The 13204-nt window shown below is 45.8% G+C and overlaps 3 protein-coding genes across 3 annotated transcripts; 2 read left to right on the plus strand and 1 right to left on the minus strand.

Annotated features, from left to right (window-relative positions):
* Positions 1–135: 135 nt before the first annotated feature.
* slc49a3 (solute carrier family 49 member 3) lies at positions 136–4120 on the plus strand. The gene is made up of 10 exons (XM_077732377.1): positions 136–623; positions 1367–1525; positions 1597–1807; positions 2511–2587; positions 2652–2789; positions 2869–2985; positions 3142–3294; positions 3361–3518; positions 3590–3693; positions 3825–4120. Exons 1-10 carry the CDS (start codon positions 402–404, stop codon positions 3986–3988), a joined length of 1503 nt encoding a protein of 500 aa, XP_077588503.1. The 5' UTR covers positions 136–401; the 3' UTR covers positions 3989–4120.
* A 261-nt stretch (positions 4121–4381) lies between these two features.
* Positions 4382–9555, minus strand: ncbp1 (nuclear cap binding protein subunit 1). The gene is made up of 23 exons (XM_077732373.1): positions 9352–9555; positions 8805–8893; positions 8585–8685; positions 8353–8509; positions 8174–8281; positions 7974–8095; positions 7807–7876; positions 7516–7731; positions 7273–7370; positions 7113–7176; positions 6923–7033; positions 6757–6821; positions 6550–6612; positions 6412–6486; positions 6206–6309; positions 5963–6082; positions 5752–5854; positions 5580–5673; positions 5403–5506; positions 5216–5333; positions 4977–5120; positions 4792–4905; positions 4382–4714 (listed from the first exon to the last, which is right to left on the minus strand). The coding sequence occupies exons 1-23, from the start codon at positions 9383–9385 to the stop codon at positions 4601–4603; spliced, it is 2388 nt and encodes a 795-aa protein (XP_077588499.1). The 5' UTR covers positions 9386–9555; the 3' UTR covers positions 4382–4600.
* A 233-nt stretch (positions 9556–9788) lies between these two features.
* On the plus strand, positions 9789–12653 carry tstd2 (thiosulfate sulfurtransferase like domain containing 2). The gene is made up of 9 exons (XM_077733236.1): positions 9789–10063; positions 10524–10807; positions 10919–11027; positions 11104–11223; positions 11309–11414; positions 11494–11609; positions 11680–11838; positions 12071–12209; positions 12271–12653. Exons 1-9 carry the CDS (start codon positions 9935–9937, stop codon positions 12492–12494), a joined length of 1386 nt encoding a protein of 461 aa, XP_077589362.1. The 5' UTR covers positions 9789–9934; the 3' UTR covers positions 12495–12653.
* The last annotated feature ends 551 nt before the right edge of the window (positions 12654–13204 follow it).

Genomic DNA, 13204 nt, shown 5'->3' on the forward strand with positions numbered 1-13204 from the left:
TCAGTACAACACCAATATAACATATGAAGGATTAAGGTTCAAACTACATAATGTGAGAAAGGTTTCCAACTTTTAAAAAAATGAAAAAAAATCGGAAACTTGAGTTTGAAGTTGTACTGTCCTGCCAGATGTGCATGCGAGCGGCCCATCACCCTGCCCTGTCGCAGTAGAAGATCTTCGATCCAGCAAACTAACTAGCGCTTCCCTAATTAGCATATATGTCAGTTTTTGTCGTCTCCATCGCCGGGTTCAAAGTTGCTCTTTAGGTTGACCAGACGGTCGATCGCTTGTGAACTTTGTTTCCTCTCGACTGACGTGTCTTCCTTTTTAAAACGTTGGCAAATATGGAAAGCAAAGTTGAGGCAATGTCGCCACCGAGTTAGCTCGGCCGGCCGTCCACGATGGAGAGCGACCAAGTGGACCAATTGGACCAATTGGACCAAGTGGACCCAGTTGACCTAGTTGACTTCTCCTCCTCATCCGAGCTGTCCCCGCCGGTGCAGGCGCAAGTAGAGGCTTCTTCTCCGAACGAGGACCTCAAGAAGTTGCTTCTTTTTAAAGTGTACAAGAGGAGATGGCTGGTCCTCCTGGTGCTGTGCCTGCTCAACTGCTCCAATGCCACGGTGAGTTAGTACCTTATCAGCCGCGGCTCTGATTACATAATAATACCTTGCAAAAACTGCTCTTTCCCCCCCAGTTAATGCTCAACCTTATCGAAAAATGACCTTGATAAGTTTTGGGAACGAATGCGTTCCGTTGTCAATCGCGTTTTAAAGTCAATAAAGTTGTATTTCGCGGTACGGCAAAGTCTTTGTTTTTTTCCAAGACTTGCAATTATTTTGCTTGTGGTATTAGTTAACAGTGATTTGTGTTAGATTTTTGAGGAGTTTTAAACAAAATATATATTTCCTGTTTTCTTATATCACATGACCTTCTGTCTCGTGATGGAACCTGCGGGACCGGTTTTCGGATTGTGTGAGATGTCATTCATTATTTTCTATTAAACAATCAAGGAAATCAATGCAAACAATTTATTTTTATTTTTTTGCAAAAAAACATTTTCAATGGCTACATTCATTTTGCATGCAAAAAAAAGACCTGAAATCAATAGAAAAAATGATTTAACATTCCCAAAATGTACAGCAAATCAAATCAGGTTAACAAAATCAACAGGATTGGAACTGTAACTACTTTTAAAATGAACATTGAAATTTCCCCAAATAAGCTCATTTACTATTATTGTTAATGGCAGACATGGATGACTGGCAGTGAATGTTATTTAAAAACAAACAAACTGGAAAGCCACAAAAAAAATTGCAAATTGGGGGGTGAATGATCATTCACCTTTTGCATTCATGTTCCGCAGCTATGGCTAACCTTTGCACCAGTGGCGGACCAGTCTGCCCAGTACCTGCGGGTCACCTTGGCAGACATTAACTCGTTGTCTCTGATCTACATGGTGGTGTCCATTCCGCTCAGCTTAGGCACCACCTGGATGCTAGACACGCTCGGACTGCGCTTGACGGTAACCTTTTCCGATAGTATCGTAATGAGCGCCATCTTACTGTTGCCGACTGTGATTTTGCCCGTTCTCAGCTCATCCTGGGCTCCTGGTTGAACATGTTCGGCGCCCTCCTGCGCATCTTTTGTCCGTCCCCTTTCGCCTACATCTATTACCCGGTGGTGATGGCGGGCCAGGTGCTGGCGGCGTTGGCGCAGCCGCTCATCATCTTCACGCCCACCAAGATGGCAGCGCTGTGGTTTCCGGACCACCAGAGGGCCACCGCTAACATGTTGGCGTCCATGGGTGAGCTTTTAGCAGCCACCGCTGGCCACCTCTCGATACAATATGAGAGTCACCATAACCATTGTCTGGCAATGCACAGTTCAGGAAATCAATCTACGACACGTGTGTCAAAGTGGCGGCCCGGGGGCCAAATCTGGCCCACTGCATCATTTTGTGCGGCCCGAGAAAGTCAATCATTGAAACTTTTTGTTTTAAGATCAAATTAAAATGAAGATTATAGATGTGTATTATATTTCCATATTTTCCCCCTTTTAAATCAAAATGAGCATTTTTTAATCCATTTTTTTTCTGTTTTCAAAAGCATTTTGTAAAATCTAAAAATATATAAAAATATTTTCTATTTTCCACTTTAATATGGAATATAGTGATTAAAAGAGATTTTCCCATTACTACGAAAAAAGGTCAAATAAACCTTTAGATTTTACAAATTGAAAACAGAAAAAAATGATTAAAAAATTACAATTATTGATTTAAAAGGGGAAAAAAGGACATTATACATCTATACTCTTCATTTCAAATTAGTCCTAGAACAGAAAGTCGACACTCATGATTTACTTTCTCGGGCCGGACAAAATGATGTGGCGGGCCAGATTTGGCCCCCGGGCCTCCACTTTGACACCTGTGCTGTAAGAGATGCTATTTTTTTGCGTGCTGGCTGGCATAGATGTCCATTCATAAATGAGCGTGGTATTTGCCTCCGCAGCCAACCCGCTGGGACTTCTGGTGGCCAACGTGGTGTCGCCGGCGATCGCGTACCAGCCCAGTCAAATCCCCCGCCTGGTAAGTAACCCGCGCCCATGTAGACACGGGGCCACCCTTTGACGGAGCTCCTGTCCGTCTCCAGATGTTAGTCTACGCCGTTCCGTCTTGCTTCATCTGTTTCCTGGCCACGGTGGGCATCCGCAGCGGCACTCCGCCGACGCCGCCGTCGGCCAGCGCGGAACGCTCCCACTCCGAATCTTTCCTCGGGGGAGTCAAACTGGTTAGGACGGGTCCCGTTGACGTCTCCGGCGGGTCGGCGTGGAGCAAAAGTTGAATTGTTATGCTTTTGGGCCACGCAGTTGCTGATGAACCCAGCGTATATGTTGCTGCTGCTGTGCCTCGGTTCCGGCGTGGGCATCTTCACGTGCTTCTCCACGCTGCTGGAGCAGATCCTCTGCGTGCAGGGATACACTAACGTGAGTCGAAATGTTCTCTCGGCACAACGCACACCCGCCGGAGGGCATTTAGAGACATAAGTCAGACATTTTTTCGGACTGTGAGTTCCACCAGATAAAAGGTGACGAGCGAAGAGAAAAAGAAAATGAAGACAGAGTGACTTTACTCACTTGCAGGACTTTGCCGGCCTGTGCGGCGCCCTCTTCATCCTCTCCGGCATCGTGGGCGCCGCCTTACTGGGGCTCCTCGTGGACAAAAGCAAACGCTTCATGGAGGCCATCAAGATCAACATGTCCCTTTCCACCTTGGCGGGCATCGCGTTCTCCGTGGTAAGTCCGCCGCCGCCTTCCGTCTGGCGTTCCGGAGCGACTCGGACTTTCCTCCGTTCGGCCCAGGTGTGCCTGATGCAGCGACAGAACGTGGCCGTGGCCGCGGCGTGCTCGCTCTTTGGCTTCTTCGGCTTTTCTATTTACCCCGTGGCCATGGAGCTTTCCTTGGAATGTTCCTATCCGGTGGGAGAAGCTTCCTCGGCGGGGTTGATCTTCATCTCGGGGTACGGAATTCCGTCGCGTCGCCTCTTCTCCCGAGCTGAGTGTTTCTGATGGGTTTCTTCCGTCTTTGCAGACAAATCTTTTCCATCGGCTACACCAGCCTCCTCCAGTTTTTGGCCACGCCCCTCGCCGATTCGCCGCGCTCGACGTGCGCCCTGGCCACTCAGAGCTGGAAAGGTAACGTATGGAAGACTTTTTGGGCTGGGCCCCTTGACCTGTATGTGTTCCATAGCTAGTGTTATTTGAATCATATTCACGTTTTTTATATGGGCGCACTTGTCTTATTTTGCAATGTTTTAATCCCGTAGTATCCATGATGGTGCTGGGAGGACTGTCCACCTTCTTCACCATCCTCTTCGTCATCTTCTTTCACACGCGCTACAGGAGGCTAGAAGCCGAAGAGGACGCCACCTACATCCGTAACCGGGACTACAAGTCCGTGGCCCCTGCCCCGCCTAGCGTAGACGCATGACAGCTAAGCAGCATCATTTTCATTTTTCTTTCATTAAGTATTGCAGTGACCAACATGTACGGTAATTTTACCTTATGTATTTTTATAAAAGATGTCTACGTTACGTTTGTACATAAATATTTTAAAAAGTTATCAGGCGTGTTCATCTGATTAAACGTCATCACCTCTGATCAAAGGTTCAAAATTCATTCATAATTCAGTATATTGCTTAATAATCCTCTTCAGATATATAAGCAAAGAATCAGTGGTCAAAGACAAGCCAAATTATGCATTCGGATATATTCAAAATAATTCAAATCACAATGAACAAAACTCATGCAAAAATTGAAAAACAACTTATTCTATTAAATCTTAGCCCTTAATTTGACAAGCCATCAAGAAAGTCAATACAAATTTACCTTAAAATGACATGGGACTTTTAATTATATTTCATTTGCACATGAAACAAATATATATATAAAAAAAAAATCAAATTTTCTCTTTGGGCTTGCACTACCAGCATTTAAAAAAAAAAGAAAAACAAAAAGTACAAACAAAAAAACTTTTTTTTTCTTCCTATGGATCGGGGGAGGATTCTTGATGCAAGAGCCAGAAAATTCCACATGCAGGTTTTCAAAACTGGAGGGCGCAAAACTGCTGGTAAACGGCCAGGATGTGGTGGTCCAGCTCGGCCGTGAACAGCAGATTCTCCAGCGTGCCCATGTACTGCTGGATGGTTGCTTGGTGCTGAGGAGGAGAAATTGCACCGCTCACGTGAGTACTTTATGGAGACTGTGCCCTTCTTGGCGGTGACGTGGCGTTACCATGCGAAAGATCTCCTGCAGCCTCTCCACGCAGTTCTTGTACCACGGCGTGCTGACGTCGACGCTGCCCGTCTCGCATCGGACCAGATGCTCCGTCAACAGCATGATAAAACGCTGAGAGACGTTGAATTAGTTGTTAGACATTAGGATTAGCGCACCAGAGAAGAAAAGAAAGGCTTGCCCACCTGGAATATGACAAGGAAGAGGTTCTTCTGCTCACTCTGGGCCGCCTCCACTTTTTCCTGCAACCTCTCGATCTGCTCCTCCAGCTGACCCTCCTCGTCCTCGCTGTTTTTCTCCATGTCCTCTTCGTCCCCGCTGTCCCTGGGCTGTGCGACGCGGTGCGCAAAAAGACGGAGACCAGCGCCGTTTGAATTTGGTACGAAAGACTGGGGCAGGACGGGTATTCCGTCGGACGGGCTACCTTCTTGTTTTGCTGCTTGTCCAGCTTCTCCTTGGCCTCCTCCAGCTCCTTCTGGATCTTCTGGACATGTTTGTTCATCTTTCTGATGGTCGAGTGCAGAATCTCCCAAATGTAAAGTCTGAGCCAAGAGAGAAGAAACGTCAGAGCGGAAAGCCCAGGAGGAAGTGGAGCGGGGCCAACCTATCACCTGGTGAACTCGTGAGCCATGTCCTGAGAGAAGAGCCAGTTGGCCACGGCGGCGCAGTCCACAATCTGCGTGCGGATCATCTTGTCCACCAGCACGGCTATCATCTGAAAAATCGGAGTACCTGGTCGGTGGGTGGGTGGAGAACGGAAAACTTGGATGCCGAGGCCCGCCTCCTACCTGTGGGTGGTTCTTCCACACCTGATAGACCACCTTCAAAATGTGCAGTTTACCCTCGTCACTCTCCGTCAGGTTCTTGAGGATTTCGTGAAACCTGAAAAGGGTGGTCGGGTCACAACTCCTCGCTGACTTCTTGCCCTTTTGACTCACGGCCGTTCCGAGGTGGACTTACTTGCCGAGGGCGCTGAAGGAGTGGCTGAAGGACTTGGCGGCCAGGTGAAGAAGGGTTTGTAAGAAGACGTCTACCTTCAGCGGGTTGAAACTGTCCCCTTCGTCTGCCAGAGGAGGGAGTGGGCCGGCGTTACAAATTGCGGCCAATCGAGCCATCGGAAATCGGAGAGACGTAGCAACAACAAAATTATGCAATAGAGACTTCAACTAACCTTCGTCGTCATCCTGGTTGGGGTTGGGCACGTCTTTGAGGATGGTGAGGATTTCCTCGTTGGAAGCTCTGTTCTTGATGGCGTTGCCGATGGTGATAGAGACGGGGTAACCAGGCAATGCTGACAAAAAGACAAAAGGACCACACTGTGCTTTATAGATCTTCAATTGAGGTTAGTACATTGAATCATTGGTACAAACACATTGATAAATGCTTGCCAGATATCATGGGGAAAATGACTTACAAGCGCTTTCCTCCACGTATTTGTAAATGAAGATCGGATCGGCAGGGATGAGTGCGGCGAAGGTGGGCGGGACCAGTTCCACTATCCTCTGGTGGTAGGACAATCTGCATGAAGGCATACAGGTAGACATTTGATTGATTTCTATCCAATTCAATGTGCTAGATTTACATGGTATGGATACATTTGTCCGATCCTTAATGACATACCTCATACATTTCTCCAGAACCTCTTTGACAAATTTGGGTTTGGGTTTCTCCAGATCCACTGCCAAACAATCGGCCCTATGCAAAACAACAAAGCTTGCAGCAGTCTGTTCCAGCTCAGTTTACAAACTGTTAACTCACCAATCGTCCCAGCTCCAGCGGAACTGGAAGTTGCTCAGGTGGTGGGAAAACCAGTTGATGAGCCTGGAACAAAAAGTGCCAAGCAGGAAAAAAAAGTGGATGGAAAATCCAACATTAAGGGACCACCAGTCACACTTTCTTTCAATTTGGCCTTGGTTTATACTCAAATGCACCTTACAATGGACAGATTTCTTTTTTTTTTTTTACCTGTCAATGCAAGTGGTGTTCATGGTGTCCAGCCGCATGTAGAGCATCTCTGTAGCTTGAGCCAACTGAGGCAACGAGTTAAAGAAACACTAACATTTTCATTCTAATTTTACAGACGAATCAAGAGCTGAAAACGGCCCACGAATCCAAATCCAAAGCAGGATACGACTTGCGGTAACGATCCGGGATGCTGTTTGCACAGTTCGATCAGCAGTGACGTGTACAAGGCCTCGATTTGAGGCGGCGTGGGCAGTTGGAACAGTTCTCCAAAAATCACCTGTAGGTAAACGGAACAATCTGGTGGTGGAAAATTTGGTGTGGACGTTTCCGGGAGCGTGCCGACAAACGGAGCTTACCTCCACAATGTGATAGTTGAGCGGTATTTTACTTTTGCCGGGATAGCTGAGCAATTGGGCGGCGCTGCAACATAACACATCTACATAAACACAACAAACATACAGTGGACTTAAGGGGAAAAAAAAGGAAAGTGTGTAGCATATGGGAATCCACAATTACCAGATCCTGCGTTCTCGCCAGTGTGTCTTAATGATACAGTGGAGATTCTCTTCGATCACAAACCTCTCCACAGAATGACTGCCGGGCATGACTGGACCCTAAAGGCAATATAGGGTAATACGTAAAAAGCAGTTTCCCGTCCCGAAACGCATGTTCCAAACTTTTACAATGGTGATATATTGAGATATTTATATGTATTGGCGATACGACGAGTTTACGTAGACACCATTCAACACGGCTTACCTCAGGGGCGTCTGTGTAGTCGAACATGCGGAAAACCACGCGGGGCACGGGGTACTGGGCGTTGGGCATGTGTCCCGGCGGCGTGAAGGGGGGCAGGTTGTGTTGCAGGGCCTCGCACAGCACGCTGTCGAAGGCTATGTACGGCCGCAGGATGTGGCGTTCCTGCCAGCGGTCTTTCTTCAGCTTCTGGATCTGCGCCCAAAGGCAGTCCAAGTACTGCAAGAAAGCAGAGTAGGCTGGATGAGTGCTTGCTGGCCCGGGCTCTGTTCAAAATGAGCCCGATTGGCTCACCTCCTCTTGTGGGTGGGGCTTCTCTGCCGTCCAAACCTGAAGCATGGGAAGGTGAGTCTTCACGCGCCTCCTGACAGAAGCAGGTAAAAGATGCAAATTATTCTTCTTATTAAAAAAAAAGAGAGACATAAGACAGCAAGGGAAAAAAAAGGAACGTGAAATCCTACTTGAGGTATCCTTCAATCTGACTGAGGAGTCGGTCCATCTCCACATCCTTCTTTTCGTAGAGTTCCTTGCCCACCCACGGCAGGCAGGACAACACCACAATTACGAACCAATCGGATCGGACCTTTTTATCCAAGGTGGAGAAAAAAAATACAGTTTACAAACCGTCTACAAAGTTTCCTCTCGCGGTGTGTTATCTCACCTGAGGTACATCCTCCTCCTGCATAACGCTGATGAAGTTCTCAAACATGGCCACCATGGAAGGAGCTGCAATCACGTGGCAGTTGACCAAGTCAGATAGGAAACGCACCTAAAAAAAAAAAGAGCCGAGTTTAGCCAACAAAAAGTCCAACCTCGCGGTCACATGACGTTCCGCTTTACCAAGTAACAGGCCTCATTGTAATGGTTGTTTTTCAATGTCTCCTTCAGCTGCCGAATCATGGCCTCCACAAACTCGCCGCCAAAGTTGTAGTTTCTGGCGTTGAGGAGGCCCACCAGCGTGGTGTACACCGTCATCTTCTCAGGGAGGAGGCGAGCCCTGCGAAGACCCTCAAATGATGACTGTCGCTTAGCAACTAAAGCGCAAGTATGTGAAAAGAGCCAATCTACTTACACGGCACATAAAATCCGAAGGATTTTGTTCTTGTAATTGGGAAGGTCTGCTTCCAACACGCCGGCGAGACCCTCTAAGTTGCTTTCCAAGGACGACTTGCTCTGAGCACACAAACATTAGCGCCTTTATTCCTCTTATACCAGGCTTTTGGAGTCCTCCAAAATAGAAAGAGCTCAAAACACAACTGTACAATACAAGTAAAATTGCATGTGCAAGTTACCTTTTCTCCTACGTTGCATATGAGAGACTCCAAACTGTCTTCGATCTCCGTTGGCTCGGTGGTTCTCCTCCTCTTGTGATCCTGACCTCCTGTTGATTTTACAGAGGCATTGGGGAAAAAAATAGGCATTAAAATCAATGCGGCTTCAAATATTGCACATCGACATCCTGAATTACAATCAATCGAATTCGATCATAAAGAATCTAAATAGGCCGAGCCATAATTACGAATCTGAGCGTTTGAATAAAGTTCAAATGGATAAACAAACCACTATTCGCCCCCTTGTCACTAACTCAGAAGCTAAAAACAATGCTAGCTAGCTGGCTAGCTTACATGGCGGCGGTTTTTACTATGGGAACAAATTAGAGGATCGGAACACAATCAAACGTCAGTACTCCTGCAGGGTCTCTCGAAAATTGCCCCTCAGCGATTATGAATAAATACGATGAAAAGGAATGCAGAATAACAAAGAACATTGTTGATTTGCCACTATCGATTAGGTGCAATTCATTTGACTCAACGTGGGCATTGTAAAAGTCGATATTACCATCATAGGAGTCGCTGTGTCGTCTCCTGGACATGTTTTAATCTGTTTCGCCGTGAATACTGCGCAGAAAAAAACTCATCAAGATACACTAAAATAAACAAAACAGCGCCTTTTGGCGTACTATTTGGCTTGATGGGGAGCGAATCAACGCAACGAACAGCTTAGCTTAGCCAGCCCATTCGAGTGAGGCACACATCCGGTAGCAAGCAGAAGTGCAACCAAAATTTCTGCTCGGCCTGTCAATTCAAAATGTTGGCCAGTGATATCACATATATGACACTAGATGTTGGATACGCGCTGTGAGCAAACGAGATGTGCCACCGTCGCACAATGGCCATTTTGTGTTTCCTCTTCACAAAACATACTGTACTTTGAATTAGTTAAAGATTTCTCAAGATCCAACCAGTTTCTCAATTACTTGTTTTTTTAAATGGCTGAGCAAATTTGGGTTGGTTACATAAAAAAACGAAACATTTAAAATACCCACAACCCAAACACATACACTGCAATAGTGCAACTGCTTAATCCGTCCGCTTCCCAATTCGAAGCATTGTTTTGGGGATTGCTGCGGCAAGAAATAAACATGGCTTCAATTTGCTCAGAGTTTCAGGATTATGAAAAAGAAAAATCGTCATCGGAAGGTTATCGATTTAAGGAGGAGAAACAGCTGTGTGCACCTCTCAGACGACTCTACAACCTCAACAAAAGGAAGGTACAACGTGTACATCTAAACTGAAGTCACTTTAATCGTAGTAGATATTTATACTTATTATTGCTGGATTAACACAGAAATACACCAGAAGTGCAGATGTACTTCCATAAACATTTTCTAGTAATAACCGAAGGTACATTTCACAAAACAATAATATCCAAAGAACTATAGCCCATCAGACAACATTCACTACTTTCCTGCAAGCCACATCTTTACCGCCATCTAGTGGTGGATGAGTTTTAATAAAAAATGAACGAACAATGGAAAGTCTTTTAATTGGGAAGGTTTTTTTTCATGCACAGTTGCAATATTTCATTGCAACCTTTCTGTCAATTAGTACAGCAACAGTGTATTATTGCAACATTGCAAATAAATACAACGATGGACGTCCAATACATTTTGACTGATCCCATATCGGTGTATTGTCAAACCCTATTAACAAGAGAACCAACCTTTTTAGGCATTCGCTGGCTTTGTGGCATCCAAGCTGGAAGCAGGTCCCGAAGCAGCGGCGAGCCAATATTGGCGCTGCTGTGGATTTACCTTCACAGAGCACGCCACAGTACATCGGCACGTCGCCAGGACGCACGCCGGTGAGATCCAGCGGCTGGCTTGGGCCCAATACGAGCATACGCTTAGCCGAAAGGATGAAGAAGACGCCCAACCCAGCGAAGAAAGCTCGTCTAAGAACTTCTCTGCATGGATGCCAGATATTAGTCATATCCCCGATGAGCAGCTTGAAAAGTATGTATTGTACATCATTTTTAAGCAAATATTGTTATTGGTTTTGATGTTGCACTGATAATGATGTCATTGGTGGAGAAGAGTTATTAAGTATGTTGTTTTTCCATCCAGTGGACCTGGAAAAGTTCTGCTGTACTACAAGTACTGCCACGTGGAGGACCCGCACATCATCTGCGCTTGGCAGACAGCTTTGTGCCAGCGTCTCCGCCTAACCGGCAAGGTCCGCAGACATCAGGGAGAGGACATGACTTGACTTTTTTTTTTGCCAGACGTGACGAATGTAGTATTATCTTCAGGTAAGATTATCCACTGAGGGCATCAACGGAACGGTGGGCGGTACCCGCGTCGCCACTGAGGTCTACGTGGATGGCATGTGCTCGCATCCGCATTTCCACATGGTTAAAGAGGATTTTAAGGTCTGGTGTTCTTCCAAAAAATGGCATTCAAACCCAGATATCAGGGAATGATGGCATTTCAGTGCTATTTTTTTTACACGTTCAGACAAGCGATGGCGGTCCTCAGTGTTTTCCCGAGCTGAAGGTGGGGGTCTTCAAGGAAATCGTCCCAATGGGATTGGACCCTGAGGTTCTCTCATACCGACTCTCAGGTAGGTAACTATGATCTGATGCTAACTTGCCATGACATGTCTTGCTGGTTTAGTTTTAAGTTGTTTTTTTTCTGGTCAGGTGCTCACCTGGAGCCAGAAGAATTTCACAAAGAAGTGGAAACCCTGCTGGCTGAGGGAGATGAGCACAGTGACACCGTCCTGCTGGACTGCCGTAACTTTTACGAAAGTAAAATTGTACGTGATGACATCCCGATTGTTTATTGAGTAGGCCAAGTTTCATACCTTCTTCATCCCATCCAATCAGGGTCAGTTCTCGGGATGTCTGGCCCCAGACATCCGCAAGTTCAGCTACTTTCCAGACTATGTGGACAAGAACCTGGAGCTCTTTCGTGACAAGAAGGTTCTCATGTATTGCACTGGAGGCATCCGCTGTGAGAGAGGATCTGCTTACCTTTGCTCCAAAGTAAGTAGTGACCGCTACTCATTTTGACCTGGACCTATACTTCTTCAGAGGGCAGTTCACATCTACCTGAAAGAAAAGCATTGTTGGAAAAAAAAACAATTGTCAATCCTTTATTTGATGTCATTAATTGCAAATACTTAAGGTGCACTAATCGACGGAGTTCATTGTAAAATGCATAGAATGCAATTAGTCCATTTTATGGGGTCACCTTGTCTTCCTCCCTTGCTTGCAGAACGTGTGCAAAGAAGTTTACCAGCTACAAGGTGGAATCCACAAGTACCTGGAACGCTTCCCGGACGGCTTCTACCGGGGGAAACTCTTTGTTTTTGACGAACGCTACGCCATCTCCACCAATGATGATGTCATCAGCGGTGAGCTAATTCAGCCACACTCATTTTTATTCCGCCTTCTCGACTCTTCCTCCCTTTTTAGTTTGCAGGTACTGCGCTCACCCTTGGGACCATTATCAGTTGTGCACCACGGGCTTCTGCCGCCAGCTGGTCCTCTCCTGTCCCGCCTGCCGCCTGGAAGGGCGTACGGCCTGCTGCCTCGGCTGCGCCACTGGTGGCGAGCGGCGGAAAGAGGAGTGCCAGTGCACCGACGGACGTCCAAAGATCCCTCAAGATGTCATAGAGCATGACAAGCCACTTCTTTAGGTACAACAAGTCCGACAATTATCAATAATCATCATGATTTAAGTCTTAATATTACGACTTTATTCTTTGAGGTGGTTTTATATGACAATCAGGGACAACAATGTCCCTCCCATATTATTACACACTTCCTTATGGAAATAAATGAGTCAACAATTTTGATTAGTGTTGATAGTGTGTTTCTATTTTGTATGTTTTCATGTCCGTAACATGCAAAAAAAAAAGACAAAAAATGTCATCAACAAATCAAGTTGAATTATTATTTTCCAATATTGTTGGCAGATAGTTTCCCTTCTCATTTGCATATCAAATGAAATCATATTTAGCCTATTTCAATAATAATGGATTCATTTGGCATTCTTTTAATTGAATTTACTGTAAAAAAAAAACACCTTGAGTCTATGATGATTTTCTGGCTTATACATTTAAATTGATGTATTTGCCATTAACGACCAACAGTGGGAAGCACTTCCCTGCCAATATTTTTCTTCTTCAGCGTGCAAAAAAATCTACATTCTGATCAAGTTGTTTAGGAATACATGAACATTTAACTTAACATCTGAGTATAATTTAACATTAAGTTGAATTAGAACTTGAATCGTTCGCTGCCAATGACGGCGATGGACGTCCTACACGTTTTTTAATATGAGGGCGGAATGGATGGACGTTCATCTTCCGCCCTTCCCAGTCAAAATGAATTGGACGACCATCGC

This window comes from Stigmatopora nigra, chromosome 14 (genome assembly GCF_051989575.1).
Source record: "Stigmatopora nigra isolate UIUO_SnigA chromosome 14, RoL_Snig_1.1, whole genome shotgun sequence".
NCBI classification, from domain to species: domain Eukaryota; kingdom Metazoa; phylum Chordata; class Actinopteri; order Syngnathiformes; family Syngnathidae; genus Stigmatopora; species Stigmatopora nigra.